This window comes from Anser brachyrhynchus (genome assembly GCF_964034855.1).
Source record: "Anser brachyrhynchus genome assembly, chromosome: 6".
NCBI classification, from domain to species: domain Eukaryota; kingdom Metazoa; phylum Chordata; class Aves; order Anseriformes; family Anatidae; genus Anser; species Anser brachyrhynchus.
Genome location: NC_137700.1, coordinates 20,878,514 through 20,905,768, shown reverse-complemented (window position 1 = coordinate 20,905,768; position 27,255 = coordinate 20,878,514). Strand labels below are relative to the sequence as shown.

General features: G+C 46.4%; 2 protein-coding genes across 13 annotated transcripts in view; one reads left to right on the top strand and one right to left on the bottom strand.

The window, feature by feature from the left end:
• Positions 1 to 2,823: 2,823 nt before the first annotated feature.
• On the bottom strand, positions 2,824 to 12,235 carry NUDT13 (nudix hydrolase 13). 3 transcript variants are annotated; one of them, XM_080598403.1, is made up of 9 exons: positions 9,627 to 12,235; positions 9,296 to 9,407; positions 8,798 to 8,937; positions 8,091 to 8,198; positions 7,613 to 7,719; positions 6,753 to 6,878; positions 6,487 to 6,598; positions 5,718 to 5,872; positions 2,824 to 5,156 (listed from the first exon to the last, which is right to left on the bottom strand). In XM_080598403.1, the coding sequence occupies exons 1-9, from the start codon at positions 9,925 to 9,927 to the stop codon at positions 4,962 to 4,964; spliced, it is 1,356 nt and encodes a 451-aa protein (XP_080454529.1). In that variant the 5' UTR covers positions 9,928 to 12,235; the 3' UTR covers positions 2,824 to 4,961. The 3 variants fall into 3 exon arrangements, with proteins under 3 accessions (XP_080454529.1, XP_080454530.1, XP_080454531.1); XM_080598404.1 differs by having other exon boundaries at positions 10,932 to 12,235; XM_080598405.1 differs by lacking the exons at positions 8,798 to 8,937; positions 9,296 to 9,407; positions 9,627 to 12,235 and adding an exon at positions 8,990 to 9,289.
• A 3,204-nt stretch (positions 12,236 to 15,439) lies between these two features.
• The window catches only part of P4HA1 (prolyl 4-hydroxylase subunit alpha 1), a 36,516-nt gene continuing 24,700 nt past the window's right edge, over positions 15,440 to 27,255 (top strand). For all 10 annotated transcript variants that reach the window (XR_013953143.1, XR_013953144.1, XR_013953145.1 and 7 more), the window contains exons 1-4: positions 15,440 to 15,597; positions 21,655 to 21,777; positions 22,674 to 22,770; positions 26,296 to 26,447. Coding sequence is in view for 3 of the 10 variants with exons in the window: in XM_080598402.1 (XP_080454528.1) it covers positions 21,684 to 21,777; positions 22,674 to 22,770; positions 26,296 to 26,447 (343 nt within the window). In the remaining 7 variants the exon portion in view is untranslated. The remainder of the gene's footprint in view (positions 15,598 to 21,654; positions 21,778 to 22,673; positions 22,771 to 26,295; positions 26,448 to 27,255) is intronic.

Genomic DNA, 27,255 nt, shown 5'->3' with positions numbered 1-27,255 from the left:
AAGGTAGGCCTTTGTTTATCCAGGATAAAAAAAAAAAAAAGGCAGGTGTCTTGAGCAGTGTTGCAGATAGGAGGCAGAAAAGGAGGCATTTCCAGTAGAGACATCATAATTTGGTGGGGAAAAAGGAGTCATGAAATCCAATGGCTGCAGTGATGTTAATCTAACTTATTTCAGACTAGCTCCTTTGTTTTTCACTTCGTAAGAGTTATTAACCTTACCTGCAGTTATAGGGCCATAAAGTTACAGAGCCGATGAAGGATTAAAATGTGAAATGAAACTGTATCCCGTTGATTGATGATGCCCAAAGGCTGAGAACTTATTTAAGAAATACACGGTTTTATCCCTTCTCTTTTCTGCAGATCTTTCTTGTCTCTTCTAGTTTACTTTTCAGCAGTAGCACTCCCTTTGGCAGTTCCAGTTTGGTCTTGAAATGGAATATAATCCAGTTTTGGCTTTCTCCAGGTTGTGTTCTGACAACAGCCATATTTAACGATCATATTTCCTTCAGGTCACTGCTGCGTACTCCTTGAGAATGTAGATGTATTCTTTCGCTAATAAAAACTCTCCAGGTTCTTGTTTTTCCTAGCAGAATTGCTGAATTTTGTGTGGTTTCCTTATGCTTTTGCTGGGTTCATGTCAATCAACAGTGTTTCACGGATGAAGCTGCTTAACTGCTCTCATCCTGGTCCAACATATTCTCATTTAGCATCCAGACCGCTGCGTCCCCTGCTACGTATGAATATTCAGCTTCTCGTTCCTTAGATGATCTTGTTGATATTCTTACGCTATTTATGAAAACTATGCATGAAATTGCTGCTGTCCCTATCCCAAACCTTGTCTCTTCTGCTGCTAATCTCCTAGAAAGTCTTCTGGGTTCCCTTGCAGTGTTTCCACTCAGAGTAGGCTCTTTTTGCATTGCCTGCCATTATAAAGACCTTACTGTGTATCACTCTTTTTCCCACTCACTTTAAAACTTAATGAAAAGTCTCTTCCGTGCCTTGCTTCCCAACCTCCCATTCTGGTATTTCTCTCTGTAGCTGTGTTTTGTTCCAGTGTGACGTTTTGCAGGGAGTGCTGTGTAAAAGACACTATGAATTGTCAAATACCTGCACGAGGACCAGTGGGGAAGGATGCTCCATCTGCGTTCTCTGTTCCCGTGCTGCTACTGCTCTCCCTGTGAGGAAGCTGGGGAAGCTTTGTGCTTCTGTTCCTGTGGCCTTTCTCTTATTTGAGACAGCTGATGCCCCCTCCAGTGTCTTCATGTGATGATCTGGATCTCACTGAGAGAATGCATCTGATTATCTACAAAATACCGCTGATGGGTCTTAAAGAAAAGTGCAAGTGACACCGTTTCTAGATGAGCAGCCCGGACTCTTGTTTAACAGAAGTAGGTTTGGCAGTGTTCGGTCATGCCCAGGTGTGTGCATTGTTGCATGAATGACAGCTGGCACCATTTTTTCCCATACACAGATGTGTGCCATCTGTTCCTAAGCTGAAGAGTGAACAAGTTCGAAATGGAAGCTGAAGGCTGGGGCAGCTGAATTCACTTCAGCGGGGCTTCAAGCTGAAGCACAGCAATGCCATTTGTGTATTTACAAGTTGTTCTGACAACCTGTCCCTTGCAGCTGCCAGAGTTGAGCTGCTCATGGTAACTTGAAAAACGGTTACCTGAAAAATGACTTCAACATGGTCCTGTTGTCAGGGTGTTCCATTAAGGGCTGCTGTCCTCTCAGGCTGAACACTAGATTCAGCATGTGTCCCTCGTGTCTCAGAGCATGCTTTAAGGTGAGCTCATTTCTTGGTACAAGAGCTTCCTCCCCGACCTCCAGTGCTGTCTGCCGTTCACAGTGGATGAGTAACCCTCCTGGCAGGAAATTGTGACCTTTCTGTGCAGCAGCGGGGCACCCAAGGTGATGGGAGAGCATGTGTTAAGCGAAGCAAATAATCTCGGCCCTCATCGTAACCAGGTAGGATTTTTTCTGAGCTCCCTCAGTCAGAGGTAGACAAGAGGTGTCATGTGGCTTGGTTACTGTAATCCTCTGCTGGCACCTGTTGGGGGTGAACATAACTTCTATGCCCTGCTGCTGTAGGTCAGTAGGCAGGAATGCTGCTCTGAACCTGCCTGTGTTTCTGAAAAACTGTTTAAAAAAAACACCTTGTAATGAATCAGATCAGTGGTATTTTCTATCTGCCCATGTATCTTGCTGACTGGGAGCAACACCATGTAAACAACTGGGGAGCAACGTGAAGGGCCACAGGGCGACTGCTCTTTAGTGCTAGCTCTTGCTCTAAGTTCAAGCCCCTGCACTCTCTGAAAGCCACAGTGTTTCTGCGATTGATATAAGTTAATTGTCCCCAGTGAGGATTCATTTAACAGATGTGTTTTTGAGAGAGTTATGTTGCTACATCCCTTTTGCCTGCTTTCCCTTTTACAGGGAAAATCCCTGTTGTGTTTTGTTGAAGAAGCATCTGTCAGGAATCGCCTCTTCCTTTTTCCAGGTCACCTCCCTTTAGGGTGCGTGTTCTGTCTTGACTGCAGTGAGTATTGCTAGGTTTGTGAGGCAAATTCAAGCGAGAACAATGTCTCTCTCGTCTTGTTTTTCTGTCCTGTTCTTAACTGTATATTGCCTAAATTCACTCCTGCTTTTTTAACATCAGGAATAGAAGCCATCATTGATTGTTTCATGCCTAAGTCAAAAGGATATGGGTTAAAGATTTTTTTAAAAGCAGATTAAAACATAAGGCCCTTTAAATGGCATGGTAGGAATGCTGCTTTGGAGTTGTGCTTGCTCTACAAAAATGTATAAAAGTAGATTGAAAAGATTTATTGATTGAAGTGATTTATTGAAAATCTAAAGGAACGTACAGACATTTAAAGCTGAATTTTAAAAGGTGAGTCAGAAGTAAATGCTTTTCCTCTAACAGGAACAAAAGAGGTTGATGAAATCAGAAAAAGCCTGGTACAGTCAGAATATGAGTAGAGCTGCAACTCAGAGCTCTACTCAAGCGTGTGGGTATCTGGCAGCCTCAAATCTACAAATACATACTGTAAATTAGAAAAACAGCCGCATACTCACCAAGTTCAGATTGCTGCAGAATTCACACAGGCATTCCTCCTCTCTCTCATGTGTACTACTTTTTGACGCTTTTACTTTTCAGTCCTCTTTCTGCCACAGAGAGCAGATCACAGGATATTCAAAAAGTACTGAGCACATCATCAAGGTGTTTGTTGTAAGCTGGAAGCAAGCCTGGGCCACGTTATTGAATGCATAGGGGAGAGTTGGGAGGCCAGTAAGAAGAACTAGGAAGGGGCATGAGAAGCTGGAATATCCTGCTGGCTCGTATCTAACTCTTCAATATTTTCACTGCAGGCAAGGGGAAGAAAGGAGTGAGGCTGAAAACGAAAATGGCACATTCCAGAGATGAGAGATAAATGATGGGGGGTTAAAATGGTGAGATGGAAGAGAAAGCAGGAGGAACTACCACAAAGAGAGGAGGCGAGACAAATTTCAAAGGAAACTGGATGCAGGAGAGCTGCAGTTAAGTTCAGAGGTGTGGGGGTTGTGTGGAGTGTCTGGTTGGGTTGGAGGGGAGGCATAAGCAGTGCCTTTGTGTACCAGACTACATTCCCACTGGGATGAATGCCAAATCTGCCAAACGTGAAAAACATGCTCTGACACGGGTCTTCTATTGCTGAGAGTTAGTAGGGGTGGAAAAGCTGTTTGCACGTGCCACGATGGCCTGAGAGAAGCCCCTCCCAACTTCCTGAAGTATAATTAACCTGAGGAAACGAAACGTGTCTGAACTGTGTGAGACAGTCTTTTTACTTATTGTTCAGATGTCAGGACTCCAAATTTTTACAATGCTCAAAGAAGTCCTTCACTTGCAATAGATCCTAGTGCCAGCAGACAGCGATACAGCCCTGTTTCCCCGTCAAGTATTTGTACCGATGGCTTTGCAGTCTTGGCATTTGAGCAGTGGCCAAGTGAGCAGGAAGGACTGTCAGCCTGAAACAGCAGCAGATCCCTCCATCTGCCTCTTTTACTAGGCTTTCCTTTCCCAGGCTCTCTCTTTGTCACTCTCTCCCTTCAGAGAAGCGATACTTCTGCTCTTGTTTTACTGATAAAGTTCTCCAGGCAAGCCCCAGATTTTTGGCACAGGATAAGAGGCACTTGGCCTTTCGGGATTTTGTTTCTGTTGGAAGTGCAGTCTTCCTTGCAGCAGTTCCTCTCAGCATTATTTGGGTTCTAACGTGCTCGTAGGTTGATTTGCTCTTCCATTCTCTACCACCAGGTAGCTCTGTTCTCTCTTCCTCAGGATGGAAGTATCACGCTGTGCCTTACTGGTAGGGAAAATGGTGTCTCCACAAGTATTTTTAGTTGCTCAGACAAACCATCAAAGTAGGAGTCTGCTTAACATTTGCAAAAAATTAACATGTTTTATGCAAAACTGGAAGAATTGATAGAAAGGGGAACAGAAGAAAGGGAGAGCATTGAGGCAGTGGCTTTTCTATTGTTTTTTTTGATTGTCAATCCATATACATGTGAACACTGAAAGGCAACTCTCCCTTAATATAGGAAAATTGCGGGTTCAACTATCCACCCAAGAGTTTCAGATGGATAAACTGGAGGAAAAGGGGATGTAACTGCCAGGGGCTTACTGTTCTCCTGACTGCTGGGCAACACCTGCAGCAGGTGACACTAAGTTTCGTGCTTTGGGACTGAGAATTTTATTGCATATTTACTGCAAGTCATGGGATCTCCAAGGTCCAGTGTACAAGGAGTTGCCCAGAGACGACCAGTTTAGAAATGGCTTTGTACGTCTGTGTATCCAAGTGTAAGACTGCCATCAGTCTGGTGCTACCCCCACCATAAGACACTCTGTCTTCAGTAGCTTTGGAAGCTTTTACATAAAGCTTTTGTAATTCTGGCAGAGTCGCAGACTTGATGAAGTCTTTACACCTAGGTCGGCCGGGAGGTCTGCTGTTTAACCCACTCGTTGATCAGCTTGTGAGCAATGGCCTGCTTGGGAGGAAACCAGGGTAAAAAACTACCGTCATCTTGCTTTGAAGATGTGTGATCTCTCTTGAGCCCCTCCAAGACTTCTTCCAGGCCAAACCAACGGGCTTCTTCCAGTTCCAGGCTGTTCATACTGATCTGGAAAAAATTAGGAGAGTGCCAGTTCCTTAAATCAGCTTTAAATGTGGGCAGTAATGCCTTGTTCTTGCACCCACAAAGATCCCAAGCTAGAATGCCTGGAGTGCTTAATCCATGCCTGAATTAAGTGTTGATGCCAACCCAGGGGAGGACGTGACTATTGGTTTCCTTAGGGAAGCCACAAATCAGTTAGCCCTATTCCATCGTGGCACTGGCCTGCAAAGGACCAATGAGCACAGTAATTAATGTAGCAGAAGCTGCTTTTTTTTTATAGCAAATGTGTTATTAATACTAGACTGTGCCTCCTCTGCAAAGTTCAGAGGAAAAAAACATAGGGACGCTGTGCTCTGTGCTTGTATATACAGCGACCTGTGCCAAACCTTGTGTGTTGCAACAGAAGGCATGATGATTTTCAAGTCTCGTATTCACTTGTAGAAAGCTAACTGAAAACAGCACTTTTAGAGGCTCTGATGCTCTCCAGACTAAAGTCTGTGCACCAAACTAGATCTTGCTATGTAAGGTGGGTAGTGAAATGCTTCAGGGGAATCTGAGCCTGCTCACCTCAGTCTGCTTTCCCCCCACCAACGCATGACAGGCTATCATTAAGCAGCTGCTGGGAAAGGGCCAGTGCTGGGAGGCCGAGTACCGGAAGGACTGCACCTCCAGGCCCACCTCTTCGGCCACCTCTCGCCGCAGTGCCTCCTCCACACTTTCACCTGGAAGCAACCACAGGTAGGTGAGGACAGCCTGGCCTCAGGGCAGCAAACTGTGGCAAGAAGATGTGAATAGGCTCCTTTCTCAGGTGTTCCAGCCCTGGCTGTTCGAGCAGGAGCTCTGACTGTGCTGACCTGCGAACGCCTGCCATCAAGATGCTCGATTAAATCAACCATGCTTACCTCCCTTAACCAGAGGCATCAGACACACTTTTGGTTCTGTCTGTATGCATCTGGTGGACAGAACATTGCTGCCCCTCTTCATCATGCTGCCCCTTTTTAAGCCATTTTCCCTCCTAAGAGGTCTGAGTTTCTTTCTTTTCTGAGCCAGAGACACAAAATAGGCTAAGAAGTATCTGGGGGCTCTAACCTGGGGAATCTATTACCTGAATATACTATAATGGGCTACAGTGACTGATACATACCCATAATTCTCCTGTTCTCTTGTATACAGCTATTTTGAACTCTGAGTAACAACACTGATTCAGTATTTTTTCCCCCTGGTATCGTCTCTGTGCCCTTCCTCCTTTGTGAACAGACCTTCAGTTGATGTCCCACGGTTCTGCCCCACGCCCTGCACGTCTGAGGCTACCGCAGTGGATGAGAGCCCACCTTACCCAGGTCACAGAAGCCTGACAGAGCGGTGTACATCCCCTGAGGGAACGAGGGCTGTCGTGTAAGGAGGCACCGGCTGCCATCAGACACCAGGGTGATAACCACTGGAGACATCTAGAAAATGCATCAAAATGCAGAGGAAGAAGTTCAGACCAAACAAGTAAGTGCCAGTGGTTCCTTTTCCTAGCTCCACGAGTGTCCAACTACATGGAAGGAAATCCTGCTGCCTTGTACAGACTCCTCTCCATACCACTGCTCAGGTGCTTACCTGTGGATAGTAAGTTATTCCACTGGCATGGCAGACTCGCTTGCTGCCAGCTATGTTTTTCTGAGTGGGCTGCCCAGTTTTGCTACAGTACTGGTGGGACTCGTGCCACCGGAGAAGGGCCTGGGCCTGTGAACACCAAGAGAAATACAAATTTACACCTGGAGCAGTCTCCCTGAGTGACTCTGTCTTTTCCCCATCATGCTGTTATATGGATAAATTCTCATTGAGTCTCGAAGTCTACAAAAAGTAAACAAAATGTGGGCACTGCTTTGAAAAATGGCAGGTTTTGGAATCGGTGTTTCATGTTTATTGCTTTAGCATCCAAATTTCAGCAGGTCAAGGGAAGGTGGGGGAAGAGTTGTTCCTTATTGGGATGTAATGGGAGTAGTTGAGTTTCACACACAGGTCTTTTCTTAGGACTTCCAAACATAGGGCATCTGGATAGGAACTCACAGATTGTAAGTAAGCAGTTTTAAAAGAGCAGCTCTGAGAGAAGACCTGTAAGGCTGTTCTTGGAATTCAGTTTGCCAAGAAGACTACAGAAAAACCGGGTACAAAGTGGGATTGCTGTGACTGCTGCTGCTGAGATCAGTACGTTTCATGCTGGGCATACAGCAGGTTGATGCTAAGTGGCTAATTTCTGCAGTCGTTTTTGAACGACTTGTCTGTGTCTCTTCCCGTTGCAGTTTACTTTTGGGACAGCAAATCTGGGAGAATTGCTATAACTTTTAGTGCCTACTGAAAACACACAGTAGGTACCTCCACAATATGTATTGAATCATGGAACAATGTGGGAGACAAGGAAATGTTAGAAATCACTTCATAAAGGTTACAATAATAATAGTAATTCTGTACTGTACCGAGGCCAGCAAAGGAGAATCCTTCACATCCACTACAAAGAGAGCCTTTCGTAAGTCAGTGAACGATCCCTGAAGTTCAGTCTCAATGACTGATTTTTCCAAGGCTCCTGCTTAAAAAACAACAACAAATCTCTGATCTCATAAACTGCAGTTCTCATCCCAATTTTACGTCCTTCATTGTTCCGGTGTACAATTTCTGGAAGTTCCCATGGAAGTGACATCACCTCAGTGGTAACACATGCCCAAACGTTAAGTGACCTGCAAACAGCCCACCTTTACTAACGCGCACACAGGGACAGCAGGGCAGCTTTGTGGCTCTCAACCACCGTGCTCACAGCAGCTCCTACAGAGACTCGACTGAGTTCTCTTGAGCAGTAAATATTGACCCAGCGTGGAAAAAGGATGCTGCCTCGGCAGCACTTTCATCTCAGTGCATCAAATGTGATGCCAACGCAGGTCGAAGAGGAGTCATCCCAACCTAAATCCAGGGCGAAGTGTGGTACATGCTCGTCTGAACAGCCGATCAGCACTGACTTCTCTATCCACTGTTCAGTCTCTTTCAATTTCTCGAGGATCCTTTTCATCTCTAAACAGCAAGAGAAAGGGGAAGAAAAAGCTGTAAGGAAAGCGAATTTGTGCAAACATGATGCTCTTTCTGCATCTCTCATGTGAGAGAGGTGCCAGAGAAATTGTCCCACACCAAAGGAGACTGGAAGCCTGGCTTTCTCCTTAGCTGTTGTATCTTTTGACCGTGTTAAATTAAAAACGCAAATGTTTTAATGCTTAGGGAACAGCTTTCCATTCTGTTTCTCTCTTACAGCATCTGATACCTTTCTCTCAAAAATTCTCCCTGCTTTGCTGGTAAAACCTTGCTGCTTGTTTTCTTCCCAGCTCTTTCTCTTCAGAAGTTGCAGTCCCAAATATTTAAAGTGGATAATCTCAAACCAGATCACGCATGTATTGATATTGTATGTATGTGAAGAGCATGAGCTCATGTCCACATGCTAAGGTTTTAACTCTAAATAGCCTTTAGTTGTTAACAAAAAGCATGCTGCGTATAACGGGATGTTCCGTGCACATCTTGATAGATTTTCAACCCCATGTCAGGTATTGCTTATTGCACATGAGCCTGTATCGTTTGAGCTGCGTGATCCAGGAGACGTCTCTTTCTGGACTCCTGCTTACCTGCCGCACTGAGCTGTGGTAGCAGATATTTCTTCCCAACCTTCTGCAAGAAGGGTGAGAGATTGTGAAAGAGGTAGAAAGTTCCTGAGGTCTGGGCTTGTCTACAAAAGCCATCATCTTCCTTTAGCTCATTTAAGTATCTGCAGTAAGAAAAGAATGGGGAAGATGAATTCAAGATCGTGCTGAGATTACCTGTGCTGCACTTATTTGGACACATTTACTTCAGGCTGATCAGACAGTATGGATTTTGTCTTCCGCAAGCTTCTAGGGTGTTTGACAGCTGGATCTACTCTTTGGTGGCCTGTAGCTTCCAGCAAAGGTGCCACCTGGCAAAAAAATACTGCATTTCCTACTAGCTAGGACAGCAAGCATAGGCAGTCATTGAACTGTTACAGGATAAACCCCCAGGTTAGATTTAGGTAGGGCTGCTTGTGACAGTGGACAGGAGTGCCAAACGCTGGTCTTCTCAGTGTAAACAAGAATTAGGTGAGAACTCACCTCATTTTTTTAACATAGGTAGAGTGAAACCTGCAGAAGAGAGAGGAAGCTCTTCTGTACACTGCTTGATAAATCGCAGCCATGACCAACGCCCACAGGTAGCTGTCTCTGCCTAAAAAGAGAAGCACAGAATAGAAACAGTGGCCCTGCAAAGTTGCATTTGGTTTAAAAGCTGCAACAACCCAATGCCACCAGAAATCTCCCGCTTACAGTGTCTGCAGAACACTAGCATTTGCTTTCTTAAATGCTTTTTAAAATGATCAGTTTGGTCTTAGTCTCTAGTCACAAATCAAACCCAGTTCCAGCACTTTTTAAGACAATTCCGAGATACCTCGGTTTGTTGCCATCTGTGAGTGTGCGCAGAAGGTCTTAGAGTGCTGTAAGATGAGGTTAAGTATTCCTGTCCTCAACTCCTGTACCGGTGGGATAAAGAGCAGCGAAAGCAGCTGCTCTCTTGTTTGTTTCCTACGCAGTTGTAATGGCCTCGATCCAATTGAACATCCTATTGCAGCAAACAGTAGGGCTGTGGGAAAGGCAGCAATGCCAGAAGAGAATGAAAGACAAAATATCAGCTGCGGAAAAGAATTCCTGGAGCTAGACGAGAGACAGCAGTCGCAGCTGAATTGGATCATCTCCAACTGTCAATGCTTTTTGTGCCAAAGGATCCTACCACATTTTCAGCTCAGGCAGTCACAGACTGCAGTTTGAACTCAGCGTCAGGATGTCAGAAAACAGCCAGAAATGCTTCCATCTCTAGCACTCATCTGAAATAAAAATGAACTATGATTCACGATCCTTAACAATTATTTTGGATATTTCGCTTTTCAACCACAGGTCTCGAGGCCCTCGAAGGAGGAGGAAGTTACGTTTGCTTCGTTTCACAGACTGAGACATGTAAGCCGTGCCAAGGAAGAGCCTGCGAGTCCTTCCCTTCAGTAAGGTCAGTGATGGCTCCCAGGCCTGCCCGCTGCCTGAGCAGAGGCTCCTGTCAGTAAGGGGAGGCAGCTTCTGTACCCAGCGGCATGGAGAGGAGAGGTGCCTCATGGCTTCCAACATCTCTGCCCCAGATGCCTCTCTCCCACTGGTGTGGTCCCCACCAGGACGGTCCCTGGGGAGGCAGGCCAGCCTAGCCTGCTGTAAAAGCCTCTGGGAGAGCAGCGTCCCCGCAGTGGGAGCTTGGCACGCCTCCCCGGATCGGGCAGACGCATGCAAGGGCCGCAGCTGTCACAGAGACCACGCCTGAAGCTGCTTTGTGGCGGGGCGATTACGTGTCCGTGATTTCTCCACCCCCGCGTCTCGCATAGCCTAGTTTGCAAAAACCTCCAGTGCTACACGCAGCCAGTGTTGTATCGAGGGGGAGTTTACAAACAGCTCTGTACTTTGCTCTGGAATGGGCAAGAGGAAAAGCTTGTACCTGGAAGGGTGAAATGCAGCACAAGCACAGCTTTAACCCCTTCCTTTCTCAGACACACGCTGCCAGATTTGGGTAAGGATCATTGAAAACTCAGAAGGTAAAAACTTGATCTGAGGAGGCCAGCCCAAACTTCCCTGTCGTGCCTGTAAATCTCATCTATCTTGTACAGCCGGCAGGAGGTGCATCTAGGTCTGTCGTTTCCCAAGCATTTTTCCGACTTACTGCGCTCTGTGCAGAAGGTGTGCTACCTCCAGCAGCAGGAAACCACTCGAAAGTCCCCCGCTGACCTCAGTTTGAAGCACTGCTCCTACAGCAAACAGAGGAGCAGCTGTCTTACTGAGTTGCTCTTCCCCCCGGGGGAGCTCTGGGAAATGTAGTTCTGCACGGGCTGCTCAGAAACCCTTGACACAGCTAGGTGGCTGACGGGTGCCTGCTCCGGATTCTGATCAGCTCCCAGAGCTAGTGAGACTGAGAGTAGACTCTGTTTTTCACAGCTGCTTCATTCTGTCAGAAACCCACGTGCTGCATTTTGTCAAACAGAAGTTATTACGAGAACAATGCTACTGCAGTAATTTGAGCTGTTCTTACAGAGCACGGGAGTTCGTTCCTTTTAGTTCTGTTAGTTTCTTTTTCTTCTTCTCTTCCCCCCCTTTTTTTTTTTCTCAAGCTTCTGTTTTTTAAGAGCAGCTTCTCTGTTTTTTAAAAGCATTGTATAAAGCTGAGGACCATATGTCCTCAAACAGGAAAATATGCCAAGAGCTGCATATATCTAAAGAATGGAGCTGTGAAGTGTTCAAGCACCCAAACCTGCAGCTGAATTTGCAAGTGCATAGCTTTGATTAGAAAGTGCACTCTGCCAAGAGACATGTCAGAATAATGACAAATATTTTTCATGCCTTTAGAACTGAACAAACAAGATTTCTCTCGAGCGCTGAAAACGTTATTCTGGGTTGGAGCCTACCTGTGCCTATATTTAGCACAAAGAGAATTTTATAAACCTATAAATGTTTTCAGCACAGCCTTTTGCTTTTTGGTCATGAATTGAGACATTTTAATTGAGGGCTCAGGCCATGTAATTTGAGAGCAGAGCTTGTAAAAATAATGAGTGGAGTATGCAGGGAAATACCACTGTTGTTACCAGCATTACTTACAAGTTTAGGTTTAATTATGCTTGACTGCTATTTGTATGCTTCCTGAAACAGAGCAAGCCCAATTTTACTAATCCACTAGGCTAATTGGATTAATGGACAAACCACATCTTCCCTTAATAAGATAAAGGACTGAAGTATAATCTCTAAGGGAAGTATCCACCCTGCTGTTAAACAGATCTGTTGACCCTAATTGCCTGCAGAAAGGTTGCAAAAAGTGCTGGTTTTAGAGGGCAGCAGTTGGAGGTGGTACTTTGGACCTCAAATCTTGGGACAGCCTCTCAACCCTTTTCAGCCCAAGGCAACAGGTCACTTGGAAGTGCACCTCTATCCGCAGCAAGGACGAAAGGCCAGAGCACGATGTTGCAGCGTAAAGACTCCCCCAAAGGTACTGCAGTGCTGTAGCCTTCCATTGCCAGGTGCAGCTGACAGAAATCAAGGATTAGCCCAATCATGTATACCTGGCCTCTGTGCCGTGCTAGGACATGCAGAGAAAAAGAGATTAGTCAGTTCTGTGACTGATGTGAGTGGTGGGAAGCCATGCAGTCTGAGAGAGATTCCTTGGAACTTTTCTAAGGGTCCATACACCTGCTTGTGATACTGCACTGCCAAATTAAATATTTCTGAAGCACGTCAGTAGGGCAGACAACGTCAAAATCAACAGAAGCTTTCTCTGTAGCCTGTGTACTGGCAAGTTTACCGAATTCAGTTCTGCTGGTTTCTTTTGTGTGTATTGTATGATAAGTAACTATCTGATCTTTCTTATAACCTGATTTTTTTGCGTGTACCCCATTTAAGAAATTTGTATTACTGTATTCTATGATTCTTATTCATCGCTTATTCTCATAAGTATTTAAGGAGCACAAATATTAGTTGTCACCTTAGCACTGAGTTTCTTCTTTGCAAGTGTTTCTGAGCAGGGCTCCAAGCTATGTAGATTACAGCTATAAACTGTCTGTGTTGTATTTGTCCCCTGCAGACGTTAGGCTCCATGCTAGAAACAATCCTGTGAGTGAAGTGAAGGCCTGACCGTAGAAATGCATCTCTGACAGCTTCCTGTAGTTTACTAATTTGAGCTTTGGCAGGCCACCAGAGGAAGTGAATCCCTGAGACTCGCCTGATGCACGAAGAGCGAAGAAAAGGAGCAGGCAAGGAGGCCACAAGCAGTGGGAACAGATACTTGTTACATAGAGGAGGTTACAAAACAGGTAAATCTTCACTCTAGTATTGCCAAGAGTCTTTTTTAATCTGGGTTTGTGATATACTTGTATTGGCATTAGCAGTTGGTAAAAGATTTTCAAGCCAAAGAAGTGGCTGGAAAATGTAATTCTAACCTAATAACGGTTACACTAGCAATCTTGCTTTTTCTTGCTGTTCTGTTTTGTGTCTCTCCAGCTGCCCTCAGTAAGCAGAAACAAGTATCAGAATTGCTACCAGCTGACTCTTGCACAACAACTGTTAATTGCTTTAAGTACCTAAAACTGGTAAGCTCACATTGAAAACTTATGGTCAAGCCACAAGAAACCTCTTGGTAAAAAATATTTCTTTTTTAGGAAGAGGCCAAGGAAAGACAAACCACTTCTTTAAAGAGAAAGTTAATGAGTAGTCTTTCCCTCTATCATTAAATTTTAGATGCAGACTAACCAAAACTGGCTTTGCTCTAAAATTAGACTTGTAGTCTATATTATGTATATAAGGGACTCCTGCAGCTTCTGATACTCAGGGTGGGGGGCTAAGAAGAGAGACACTGTTTAATTTCATACAGCTGATGACAGCCTGCGCTCCTAACACTGTACAGGTGTAGAGGACACATTAACATCTGAGTAACCTTTTAGAAAGATTTGCTCAGTTCAGCTTTTTTGGATCACTTGTATCTTTGTCTTCCTCCCTGCTTCTGCTGTTGGTTAGGGAAGGTCCTCAAACCCTGGCCAAAAAATACAATTGTATTTTCTTTTTTGCACTGCACAACTGATGATATAAAATCTGCGGTTGGTAACTTAATTTTGTCAGCACTGTAGTCTTTGGTTTTGACACTGTTTGATGAACGTGCTTGGAAGTAGATGAGGCTCCCTCTCTTTCTAGAGGATAAACCTAAGTTGTCAATGCATTTGGAAAAACGAAGCAGTACTGTGCTCTAACTTGGTGTGATATAAAGATGGCTCCCCTATGTCTTAAACACTGCATGCAGGTCACAGCCCGGTGTCACCAGAAGGTTTCTGAAGAGCTGGAAAAGATTTAGAGAGGACAAGTGAGAACGAAGATGTGGCATACTGCTGCAGTGGGAAGTTAGGTAGGCTCTGGTGCTGCAGCCTGCATAAGGGATAGATATCAACTGTTGCTGTCTCTTTCTGTGCAGGAACCTGATTGATCAAATCTAAGACAGTGGAGCCAAGTTCCCAGGGAATAAATGGAGGTGTTTTTCTGTGCCTTGGCTGGAGGGGCACAACTGCTAGGTGAAATGTGGTGTGGGTGCAAACAGCTCTAGCTTGAGAGGAGGAGCGCTGTGCAGAGAACTCTGCTGAGGGTTTAAAAATAGTTGGACCACATCAGGCTGAGAAAATCCCAGTTACAAGTGTTTGGAGGCTGTCAGCACTCTAGGCATCAGGGACTAAATAATGCTTTGCTGTGAGCCAGAGCCGTTGTGCTCTTAGGGGGTCTCTTGTGCCTCTTTCTTGTTCTAGAAGGATCTTTATTTTAGTACCCTTCAGCGTAGGACCCGCAGAGTGCTTCTGCAGGATTGCTCAGAAGAGGAAGCAGCATGCTGTTAGGCTTGCACGTGCAACAGGGGAGGCAGCTTTTGGCCGCATGCTGACAAATATAAGCAAACCTGCTACTAAATGAGCTAATAAACTTGTGGCTGTTGTATTCCTCCAGTCTGCCTTTTTAAATGCATCTGAATGGTGCAAAAGATGAGGGGAAGAGCAGTCAGTCTTGCTAGGAGGAAGCTGAACGCCTCTACAGCGTGTGAGGTTTTGCCAAATCTCCAGAAGCTGCAGTTAAATCTCTGCCTAGCTATTACGGACTCTTTGGATAACAGGGCTTTAACTGGCTGCCTCAGCTCGAGGCTTGTATATCATCGCCGCGTTTCCTGCTAGTTGTAGGAGTTGTATTTCTGTTGGAAGGTGACCAGAACAAGCGGGAAGGAAGGTTTATTTTCTGATGGCTAGTTCCACTAACAACTGGCTTTCTTCCTGCTCTGGCGCAGGGGCTGCGTGGATGCATCTGCAGCCACCTCTGGACAAGAAGTGACTGAATTCACGTACAGAGGGTGGCGTGTGTCGGTTGTGCCAGGTGTGTGATACCTCCAGCCCCCTGACAGCGGGGGTTTGGGTGTCAAGGGGTGCTGCTGAGGGGACGGGAGCTAACGCTTCATGTTGAGCTCTGGCAGCTCCCACAAGGCGGGCTGTGCCGGTGCGACCCCAGCAGGACCCGCCACGAGGGAGAAGCCCCGTGCCCCCTCACACGGGGCAGGTGTCTCAGCACCATCCCCCCTCAGGGGCTCGAGGCCCCCTCAGGCAGCTCCCGCCCAGAGCCACGGCGCCTGCGCACTGCGGCGGGCGGCGCTGTGACCGAGCTCACGTAGCGCGGGGCGGGGCGGGGCCGGGCGCGAGGCAGGGGGCGGGGCCTGCGCGCCTATAAAAGCGGCGGGCGGCCGCAAGGGGCCGTTAGCGACCGTTGGCAGCCGTTGGCGGTGCTCGCGCGGCAGCTGCCCGCCCCTCAGCGCCCGGCCGCTCCCTCAGGTGAGGCCGCGCCGCCTTCCGTGGGCGCGGGGAGGGAGGAGGGGAGCGGGGCGATACGTGGCAGGCGCCCCGGTGTCCCGGCCCCTGCCGGCCGTTACGCAACGGGAGCCGGCGGCCTCCGGAGGGGGGCGGGAGGGCGCCGCCGGGCTGCCCCGGGGATGTGAGGGGCGGGGGGCGGCTGAGGAGATCATACGCCCCGGGGGAGTTTCCGTGTGTGGGGCAGGGCCCGAGCACGCCGTGCGTGGTAAGCGCCTCCCAGGGGTAAAGCCGTGGCTGATTCTCTCTCCGGCTTTGGGCCGCGGTGAGGCAGCTGCTGGGTGTCTGACTTGGGGTGCTGTACCCTGAGCGGGTAGCTCGATGGGACCGAACTTGGAGGGAAAAGTCCAACGTGGAGCCCTGAGCATGCTCTTGAATAAAGAGAAAATAAGCGTGTCGGATATGCAAGTCTCCTTCCAGCTCCCCTCCAAAGCTGGGCGATTTTGGAGGAAAGATATTTGAGGCTCACAGAGAAAAGGTGGTGCTGTTAGGAAAAGGCTTGCTGAGCAGTCAGCTTGGCATGCTTTTTCCCCTGGATTAGGGAGAAGAGCTGCAGAGGCACTCAGGTGCTGTGAAGTGTTCCGCTCTTTTGGGTAGGTAAAGACTCCCTGCTCAAGGCTTTGGCAGATGGAAGAAGCTGCATTTAACGTTATTTGATTCTTGTAAGTGACAGCTTCTTCTAAGGCAAAAGGCTGTTCAGCTAAGCGTGCAGACAGTGCTCTGGCAGGGATGGGAAGGAAAGGCAGTGACTTCTCCGGTGGTTTGGGAAGTAGAGACCTGCCTTTGGCCTAAGAGGTGTTCTCCACTGTGCTGTTCAGCACCCATTGCTACTTCAGCATCCTTGCTGCATGCATTTAAATGTCTTCGACCGTTCTACAGATCATTTCATTTTGACCTAGAGTACTCTGCACTGCTTCTTAGTCACACGCTGACAGAACCGGTACTGATTTCTTTGTTTTCCTGGGACTCAAAGCAACAGGAATGTGCTTAAATTTGCCTGTACTAAGAGTATTAATTCTGCCACTTCAGCAGTGACTGTGGTATCACTCTCTTCTAGATGTTAATTCATTTAGCTGCGGACAAGCAGCACCATTTCATGAACCGTTGCCCTGTTATAAGCAGCTCCCGATCTGTGCCCTTCACAGGGGCTGGTACACCTGGCAAACCACATGAAAAGCTTGTGCAGCGGGGCTCACGGCCTCATCCCCCAGCAAAAACTAGCTGTTTGGCGTGGGGTGGTTCCCTCTGCTGACTGACGGGTGGATCTGTCTGTGACGGGTCATCTGGCTCAGCTGAGGCGGCGGCGCAAGGCAGAGCTGCTGCTCAGCTCCTCTCCCACACCAGCGCTAACAAACAGCGAGGGCTGTGTGTGGAGCCAGAAGAGAAGGCAGCTATTAGACCCGGGGAGATTTAAACACAGTTGCATGATGAGGACCTTTAAATCCTAGCTTTTCCAGCTATGGTTTTGAGGTGCGCGTTTAGATTAGAAAATACCCAGTGCAGGTTGAAACCCGTAAATGACAAATTAGGAGTGACACTGTGGAAAAAGTGGGAGGGTGAACGGAAGTTGAGAGAGCTCTGCCTCCACGTTGACATATAGACACAGAAAGTTGGTTGTTTTTTTTTTTTAAAGTGTCCCAATATAGAATATACTTGAATACATCCAAAAATATACAAATTGAAATATATGCAAGAATATACTTGTTGGAAAAAAAACTTTTTTTCAAACTTGTGAAAAGTTTTTATTTTTATTGTCTGTTTAACAGAAGAAAAACTATAAATAAAGTCTGCTGAAACAGTATCTTTGTCACTTGCACCCTGTGTTTCTGGGCAGTTCTTCCAGTAACTTGGGATGGACTCGCTGTTCCCCTTGAGAGGAACAGCCTTTCTGCTACTGCTGAGCAACCCCCAGGCTCCAAATTCAGCCTAAAAGAGCTCTTATCTGTTAATGTGTTTCAGCTGTTGGTCACTGGGTTTTTCCTGCTTTCTTTGTAATCACCCTCTGTGTCTGAAAACGTTCTAGCGCTATAGATGTTCTGCTAGTCCTTAAGCAGAAGGATAAATAGCAGGATCGCCTTCTGCTTGTTGTGTCTAATAAGATGAATGCTCTGCTGCATTGCCAGTGCTCGTTGTCTTGGCTCACAAAGTCAAAACAAGTGGGCTCTGGGAGGGCTGTGTCCATTCAGCCTTACTGTGCAAGAAACGTAGAAAAAAACTGGCTTCCAGTCCCTGGTTACAAATCTGTGTACAAACACCCCTGTTCAGAGGGCTGTCTTCAAGCTGATAATAAATGAAACTTAACACACCTCACCAGTGTTGACTCGGATGTTGATTCTCAACACGTACTAGCAATCAGCTTCTGTCTTCCAGAAATTTGATAATTAAGATCTTAGAGATGCGGTATAGTGGCAGCTTTATATTCCTTTCAAAATAAAAGTAGAAACACCAAGTTCTTCGTATGTACTGCCAGCCAGCAAGAAGGACCAACACACCAGCAGAAGGCTTGTTGAAAGGAGTACTTAGCTTACAACTTTGTAATTAAAAAGAACCCTGAAGTATGCCATGTTCTTTTGGGAGGCGTGATTCTATAAAGTCTGTTTTCTCTGGCTACTGAGTCCGTTGTTTCAAGAATGGATTGAAAAGTGTTTGAGAACTTAAAGAGCGGGATTCTGATACCTTCTGTACTGTGACCGTTAAATAACGGTGACAGCCGCGTGTTCTTGGTACTTAGTACCTAAGGACCGTGGGAAAGTTCTTTGATTTGGAGGCGTTTCCCAGCAGGCCCTGTCCTGAGGCTCGCGCTTGGTCCCTGTTTGGAGAGGAGAGGTTTGCTGCAGAGGGCAGTGTTCGTTGTTTGTGGCACTGTCCTCTTCTCCCCCAGTCTCAGCTCTCTTTAACTGATACTTTTACATCAGAGTAGGTCACTTAGTTCTTACCTTAATAAAAAAAAACTCTTTTGGAACTGTTAGAGCTGTTCCAGAGTGTAATTCCCTACCAAAGGCAGCCCTCAGTTTCTTTCTGGATCCTGGTGAGCGCCTGGGAGCTTGTTATTGATGGCGAGGAGACCTGTGTAATAAGTACTGTAGGTCAAACTCTTCAGCATGGCTTTGGTTGCTGTGAGGTTTTATCACTCTGTAGTTCGCCTTAGTTACACTTTTCTTTGCATCAATGCTACATGCATGTCAGCTCTGACATGGCTCTGGCAGCTCTGTTTCCACTTTTAGAGCAGAGACAAAATCTGTAAAAGCCCTCAGAAAAAAACCACCTTAAATTTCATTATTTGAAATGATGTATGTTGCCTTTCCCTACTCTTTGGGGAATCCTGGGCCAGGCGTGGCAGTGTCATTCATCTCATTGCTGCTCTGTTTTACTTGTATCTTCATGTTTGTTTGTTTGTTTTCCCCAATGATTTTTTCATGCTCAGTCACATTTTACTGTTTCAAAGCTTAGCAAAAATACTTCTCACAGAAGCATAGGAGTCTGCTGTGCGAAAGCTGTCAGCCGGCCTCCCACTGAAATCAGGCCCAGAGTCGTTCATCCTGCATGTGGGCAGTAGGTTTCCTCCTCTCTGCCACGCTCAGATGCCATCTTTGTCTGTGCCTGAGGGACGCAGCTGAGGAGGAGAGCCAGACAGCAATAACATGGAGAGGATTTTCATCTCTCTGACAGGAAGAAATTAAGCCTACTTATTTGGCAGCTTGTGTGTTTGAGAGATTCCCAGCATCTTTCTTAACTGAGCTTTATTTTCTTTGATTCGGGAACCTGTAGCTGATCCTTTTGCAGAAGTTTTGAAAGCCGTGCTACTTAGCAACTGCTGTTAGGGCAGCGAGCGCTTGGCTGGCCGCTGCCTTGGGCTCTGCTTCCAACTCTGAATTCCGGCCGGAGGGAAGTCATCTTGGGTGGCTGAAAGCTGCTGCAGCAGTCTGAGGCCTCACAGGAGACACAAAATAAAATAAAGAGTGAAATTGGGAGCGACCTCTGGATGTCATCTGGTCTGACCTTCTCTTTACGCTGGGTGAGCTTGGAGGGTAGGCTGGGCTGCACGCAGGCCTGGCCTGTGCAGTTTGAAATTCTTCCAAGAATGGGCAATCCTTTTTCTCAGGGCGACCTCTTCCAACGCTCAGCTGCTGTCACCGTGACAAACTTGTTCTTTGTACCTAAATAGAATTTCCCTTGTTGCAATTTGTGCCTGTCGCCATCCGTTCTTCTGCAGCGTGTCAGTGAAGGTGGGAAGAGGGAGGGGGGCTGGAACAGTGTTCAGAGCCAGCCTAGTGCTGGAACAGGCTGTAAAGAGGAGGAAAAACGTTCCCAAAGCATGCTGCTTGGACAGGTTTTGGTTAGGGAACCTCCTGTCATTCCAGGTGGGAGACTGTTGGGGAGGAGACGTTGCTCTTGTTGTTAGTTGGGTTTTCATTTTGTCACTTGTTTATGTTTTAGGAAACAGGGCTCCTATTGATTAATAGTAAAAAGTAATGTCCTGGAGCCTTCCTTGTAGTTCCCTGAGCGCAGTAAACAAATAGCTCAATGAATTCTGAGTACTGATAGTGTGAGCAAATATTTACCGCGTAGTAGAACTGTTTGTGCTTTGTAATTGATTCACAGATGTAGTAGCGTGCCTGCTGAATGAGCAGGAGGCTCAGCTTTCTGCAGAGCAAAATGCGAATTGAGCAGTTTGTAGTAAGAGAGCAGGTGCACGCAGTGGCCTTGCGTGCGTGGGTACAGCTTTCCTTAAGGAAAGAGTGAGAAGAAATTCGTCTGCAAGAAAACTTTGGGATGTGACCCGTTAACTTGGAGCAATTACTCACTTGGAGGCCAGGTTTAATGAGGCTCATGTTAGTCACAGGATAAGTAGCTAGAGTTGTACAGATGTTATCAGCAGCCCTGGGTTATGCTGACAGCTAGGTAAGCATTACAGGCCGCCTGCAGAGTTGGATTTTTGTTCATCGTGTTTAGGGTTGGGCTTGAATGGTTTGTCTTCAGGTGTGACTTTGGCACTGTCCTGAGTTTGTTTGCACCACGTGGGAGCGGCACGCCTGCTTTTATATTGATCCCTATTTGTGCTGTCAGTTCAACCAAAAGCGAATTGCTTTCCTCCCTAAGTAGGCCAAGCCACTTTGGAATGTTTCCTTTTTTTTTTTTTTTTCTCCCTCCTTTCATTAATTGTATTGCCTTTGGAAGAGTTTCTCTAGAACAGTTTCTGTTTGCACATATGGTCGTTTTGGTTTATCTGAGGAGATAGAATACACTTTTGCATATGGAAAAAACTAAATCTCGTGAATTCCAAGAGAACCTAATTACTTCTAAAGCATTCAGTAGTGAGGAAATCCTGGTATGTCGCGAGTGTTCAGGCTCTTGGAAGGCTGTGAACTTGGCAGCCGTCTGTGGGAGAGAGCGCTGCCTGTGTGCCTGCCCTGGGCTCCTGCAGCGGCTGCTGTGGGCCAGCCCCTGGGGAAACCTTTCACGGTGGGTCTGCTCTCGGTGGGGTGCTGGCGTTGTGACAGCGGGCAGCTGAAGGGCAGGAGCGTGCAACAACCTTACTCTGGGCTGCTTCTTCCAGGGCTTGTTCCTGCGTCTTCCACTGGCCTCCTTTGATCGAAGGCAACTGTTTTTTCCTGTGTGATAAACTTGTCATTATGTGTTTTCATTTGGTAGGATGTGTTCCTTGAGTGCCTGCTCTTAGCCGCCCTGATATTTTTGTGCTTTTTGTGAAGCAGTCCTGGCTCTGTCTGCAGTATTTCATAGATGGCAAAATGATGAAGAATGCTTGGAAAGGCCCTGTCACCAAGCTATTCTTTCATCTCTTGCTACAAAAGCACCAACAAGTCTGCAGAACGGTGGAGTGGTGTCAGCCCTCTTTGGGAGCTGCTGTGCATGCTCAAGCTTATCGAGGGTGGAACTGCTGCTGAAATTCTGCTGCCTCGAGAGCTGGGGACAGCCCGGAGGGAATAAGCTGTCTCCTCCAGAGGCAGAGTCAAATCTGGGGTGAAGAGTGATGCTTTACCTACTTTGTTTCTTTTGTAGGTCCGTGGCGAGGTGACAGCTGTTGACCTATGGCCATGGCATTCCCCAAGATTTGGTATTCTGTAGCCATTGGATTTCTGCTGCCTTTTTCTTATGCCCATACGGATTTCTTCACTTCCATTGGTGAGACATGCCTCGGTCTATATGCTACATGGCTGAAAGAATTTCTTGATGGCTGTCAAAGCTAATCCTGCGGGGACGTGTTAACGGAGTGCAAGGCTTTAATTGGTACAGAACCAAATCCACTTCCTAGTTCTCAGGACCTGATTGACTTCTTGCCTTTGAGAGAAAGATGCTTTGAATTCATTTGGTCCAGTCAGTCTAATGACCAAGGGTAGGCTTTGTATTCGTTACGTATTCCCACGGGTAGTAAGTTATAGACAAAATTTTGGTGCGGACTGTTGCAGATACGTAGAAGCAAGCAAAACAACTGCTGGAGGTACCTAATGATGCCTGTCTGCCAGCATACCCTTTTTTTGTGTCCTGATGCCATGTGACACAGCTGCATTGCTTCATGGGGAACCTGCCAGCTGCCTGTTTGCAGGAAATGAAGCAGCTATTAACTAATAAAAAAGTCTGCTCGAGGTCCCATTGATGTCATGCAAGTAATCTTAAAAATAAAATGCCGGGTTAGTATTGTGTATCAAAGATGAAGTCTTTGTATATTTCCTTAGCTTTGTCATTATTTGCTCTACATTATGTATGCTCAGATAAAAGCTTACTCTGTTGCAAACTGCTTCCTTTTCCAAATGAATCCTAAATTAGTTCTAATAATAAATATGTGATATTTTGCTAATTGCCATGGCAACAAGCTTTGTCCAACATGAGATTTTCTTCTTCCATAAAAATGGCAAGCAGCCTTACTCAAATAGTCCTTCAGGATTATTTAAATAAATATGGAAGGACTTTGGGGAAGGAAGAAGGGAAGAAAGGAGAAGAGAGGAAGAACTCCTCTAATGTCAGTTCTCCCTTTTTTTTTGTTTCTCCTTGTCTAACCAAGCTGTTCTTCCTTTTTCTAGGTCATATGACAGACTTAATTAATACAGAAAAAGATCTGGTGGTGTCACTAAAAGACTACATCAAGGCAGAAGAAAGCAAGCTGGAACAGATCAAAAAGTAAGCAGCTTATTTTGTAATGCTAATAGTTAATAATTTGAGTCTGCCCTTATGTAAAAAGTGTTTCTCAAGGCTCGTTAAATTTGAGGAATTTTGCCTCTGAGGCAAAGATTGAACTAGAAGCTTTTACTGTTTTTTGTCCTAAGTTATCTCCAAGTCATAGGTTTGTTTTATGGAGCTTTCTGATGATGAAATCTGATCAACCTGCTTTCTGTATGGTGAATTCACCTCAGAGCTCCTGGTTGCATGTAGTCCCCAAGGGGAAGTAGTTCTTCCTGACGATGTGCTCACTGGAAACTGAAAGCCAGGAGTGAGTGTTACAAGGGCTGCACTGACACACACACCAGATGTAAAAGCTCTGATCAGCATTGGCGTGGCCATATTGCCCATGGGTGCTGAACCAATGAATACCAAAAACCCACTACAAGAACAGTCTCCTTCTATGTGCTATATTTTGATTTAATTGTAAAATGCACAATATCTCAGATTTTATCAGAGTTAGAAATAAAGTTTTTGTATCGCAGAACAGGATGGTTCACTGGCTTTCAAAAATGTGTATAAATCTGCAGTGAGGGTGATTAAGCAATTTTAGGTAGATGCATGAATTTTGTTTAGCCTTTGTGGATTACATTCTGCCATCCAGGAGGAAAGGTAGTTCTGTTGGACTGCATTTATTTTTATCACCTAAAATGCAGAGTTGGAATTGCTCACAGGTTTGGAATGTCATAAGTATATTCTTTACAGCTGGGAACATGAAGACTGGATAACAAAACTATGTAAATATAGCTTATCGTGTAAGCCTCACAGCTCTGTTTTTATTATATTGGAGGTGGCTGCTCTCAGGGGAGAAAAAGTTGAAATAACTGTCAGAGAGAAGCTGGAAAAAACGCCAGCATCTTTTAAGTTTGTTGGGCTCTGTGCTTTAGCTCAAGGACATTGGTGGTAGCTTGCACGGACTTAAACTCGGTGAAAGCTGGTAATTCACTGAGATGGGGAGGATGGCTCACACCTTGTGGGTGGCTTGCGGTTGAGGTTTATGTGAAACGAGACTACGGGAGAGAAATCTTGGCCTTGTGGTTGTGGCTGACAGTTGCAGGGACTTCCAGCACATTGTTAGGTTTGATCATCATGCAGTGGGAGACGTACAATGGGTTTGTGCATGTGCAGTGTGAATGGGCAAGTTGTTTAAACGACTTTCTTCAGTCTTCAGCTTGCCAGAAGCTGCGATTGGTCCACAGGAGCACTGCGAGCATGCTGTTTGGGAGGGAACCCTGTCAGCCACTTTGCTGCTGACAAGAATAGCAGATGGGCTTTTGTTGTTTGTCTTCATGTTGTAGGTCAGCTTTGTTTTGGGCAGGGAGAGGAAGTTGGGTTATTTGGAGGTGGGCAACAGTGGTTGCTTTCCTATTTCAGGGTGTGTTGGGGTTGTGGATGGATCGTATCACTGGAAGAGTGAGAGAGGTTTGCAGTCTTAGAATTACAGCACCAGAAACTTGGATCTGGGCTCCTCATCTGAGATCCTGAGATCTAAATGTTCTTTAATGCAAGCTAACAGTGTGGAAGGCAGTGGCGCTTACCGTAGATTGAAGAGCGCGTGTCCAGAAGTCAAGTGCATTTAAAAAAAATTATCAAAAATGTGGATAAATGTTTTGATTGGTCTTGCTTGAAAATTCATAATGGCTCTGCTGGCATTGGAATGGGTTGCCCAGGGAAGTGGTGGCATCACTATCCTCAGAGGGTGTTCAAGGAAAAGGTTGGAGCTGGTGTGTAGGGACGTGGTTTAGTGGGTGACATTGGTAGCAGGGGGATGGTTGGACCAGATGATCTTGGAGGTCTTTTCCAACCTTCGTGATTCTGTGTTACACTGATGAGAGGCTAGAGCCTGAGCTGGAAAACGTCACGTGGAATGTGTGGAATAAGGTAGATAAGGCTGCAGTTTGCTAGGTCCTGCATTTTGGCCACCTAACCTTACCCATAAAAGTGGCCTAGAAGAAAGCTGGAGAGGGACTCTGTCAGGGAGTGTAGCCATGGAACCAGGAATAACGGCTTTGAACAAATGGAGGGGGGATTTAGATGAGATGTGACGTGAGGAAGAAATTCTTCACTCGGCACACAAAGCGCACATGGGAATTAGGGCTGAAGATGCACCTTGCTTCTGTTCTTTTCCGTAAAGAATAGAATGAAATTGCCTAAAAAGCAGTGTTAAAAATAAACCCAGGGCGCAGGATGGGAGGTGCAGGGCAGTCCCCGTGGCCGAGGGGCAGCCTTTCTCTCTGGCAAGCCAAATGGCCCGGGGGAGCCAGCCCCAGATAAGGGGCCCTCAGCCCCCCCAACCCTCCTCCTTGTCCACGTGAGGGCATCTTCCAGGCCGCTCCCAACACAGCCGCCTTTGGCCACGCGTGGGCCACTCCATCACAGAGGCTTGCTGAGGTCACAGTGGCCACCACTGCCCCGCCTTTGCTGCGGGCCCTATAAAACAGGCCCCCTGCAGCTGGCCCAGCATTCGCTGAGCATCTATAGTCCGGAGCACAGTGCGGGACCCAGTAATGGCCGTAAACCAGAGGGCAGCGTTGGACCCATGCATGACAATCAAGCCAACAGTGGTTTGGGACCGAGGCGTGGGACTGGACGACCCCCTGGTTCGGCACCCTGGCCTGAGAACATTCCGGACGGAAGGCATCCCGTTTGGGCAGTCCCGGGCAAGGACTGGCTTAGCCTTCTGCCCAACACCGTGGAGCCCATGGAGCTGGATCCACCAGATGTGGAGGAACGGGTGGAAGTGGATCCACCTCTGCCGGGACAGGCCTGGGACTACTGCGGCATGTCTTCGTGCTCTGCCATCCGAGAGCACCAACAGCATCGCAGGAGTGCCCGGCGAGCCCCCTACTCGTTGCTCAGGCTCCATCACAAGCATTAGCTTGGAGCCACCAAACACCGTGGACATCCTGCAGGCTTGCCTGCAAGATGTCCCGGCAATAAACAGCTCTTGCCGATTCTCAGGGATTGTGTGAATGCTTCTTTTGGGGGGGTGGGGTGGATAGGAATGGGCTAAAGTTGCGCCAGGGGAGGTTTAGGTTGGATATTAGGAAGAACTTCTTTACTGAAAGGGTTGTTAGGCATTGGAATGGGCTGCCCAGGGAAGTGGTTGAGTCACCATCCCTGGAGGTCTTGAAAAGACGTTTAGATGTAGAGCTTAGTGATCTGGTTTAGTGTAGGACTTGTTAGTGTTAGGTCAGAGGTTGGACTAGGTGATCTTGGAGGTCTCTTCCAACCTAGGTGATTCTGTGATATGCAAAAATAAGAGAAACCCGATTTCTTGAGCCTGAGATTAGGCTGCCCCTAAAGAAGATTTAAAGAAAAAAAAAAAGGCGCCCTTGTGTTCATTCCAGAAGTGCTTTAAATATAGAAAGTGTAAAAGTTTGCAATTTGGGATTTTTATTAGCCAAGGCTGCTGCATAGCTTGACATCAACTTTGTTGTCTGGCTTTTTACAACAGACTTTAATGAATATATATTTTCACTATAGATGGGCAGAGAAATTAGATCAGCTGACAGACACTGCTACGAAAGACCCAGAGGGGTTTTTGGGACATCCTGTAAATGCATTCAAGTTGATGAAACGGCTTAACACAGAGTGGGGTGAGCTGGAGAGCCTGGTTCTGAAGGACATGTCAGATGGTGAGTATGCCCATAGTAAAAGCAATGATCACATTACAATTGAATTTACTGGACCATGTCTTTCACAGGTAATGCTCTGAATTAAATTTAGAAGTCTGCTTTTGAGATGCTTTCATAAAAAATGTTTTAAAAAAAATTCCTAGAAGTCTGGCCATTTTGCTGTCAGTGTGCTGTCATTTGAGTTCTACAAATATTTAGGTAAACTGGGATGTTTAACCTGAGTAATCTCTTTGGAGGCTTCAAATTTTGCAAGGTACCAGGGCTTGCTTCGTGTATACTTCCAGTTCCAGGAAACTAGTCTGTTAGAAAGTTTCGTCTGTAAGTCTGACAACTCCATGGAAAACATAAAAGGGAAAAAACAAACAAAAAACTCTTTTGAGTGCAAAACAGCGGGGGTTGTCTTTGGGTATGGTCAAGTGCTGTTGCTGCTGACGTGCCCGGTGTTGTTAAGGTGTGGTGGTGTGAAACCCGAATGTTGGCAGAGACCGAGCATTTGTGGAACAAATCTGAATTAGCGTGGAAAACACTTTGCTGCCTCTTTTCCTGCACAAGAGTAGAAGCTCTTCAGTAGGTAACAGGACATAAAATAGCAGTTGACCATGAACAAGATTTTTAGTGCAAGGAAGCTGGGCTAATTACATTTCAGCTGTGCAAATTTGTTTCAACAAATAGCTAACATCAGGCCTAGGTTTGTTAAACATTAATGAAGCATGGAGCTTTCAGAAAAGTCCAAGTGTTAGTCTCTGGTAGGAACTCAGTGCATTCAGCTTCCCAGTTGTTGCTGTGAGAGACTGAATGTGCCAACTGA

Coding starts and splice junctions, on each gene's coding strand:
- NUDT13 (XM_080598403.1), bottom strand. CDS start 9,927: ATGATCCAATTCAGCTGCGACTGCTGTCTCTCGTCTAGCTCCAGGAAT. Junction 8,938..9,295: donor ACCTATGTTAAAAAAATGAG/GTGAGTTCTCAC, acceptor TTCTTACTGCAG/ATACTTAAATGAGCTAAAGG. Junction 7,720..8,090: donor ACACTTCGCCCTGGATTTAG/GTTGGGATGACT, acceptor TTTTTTAAGCAG/GAGCCTTGGAAAAATCAGTC.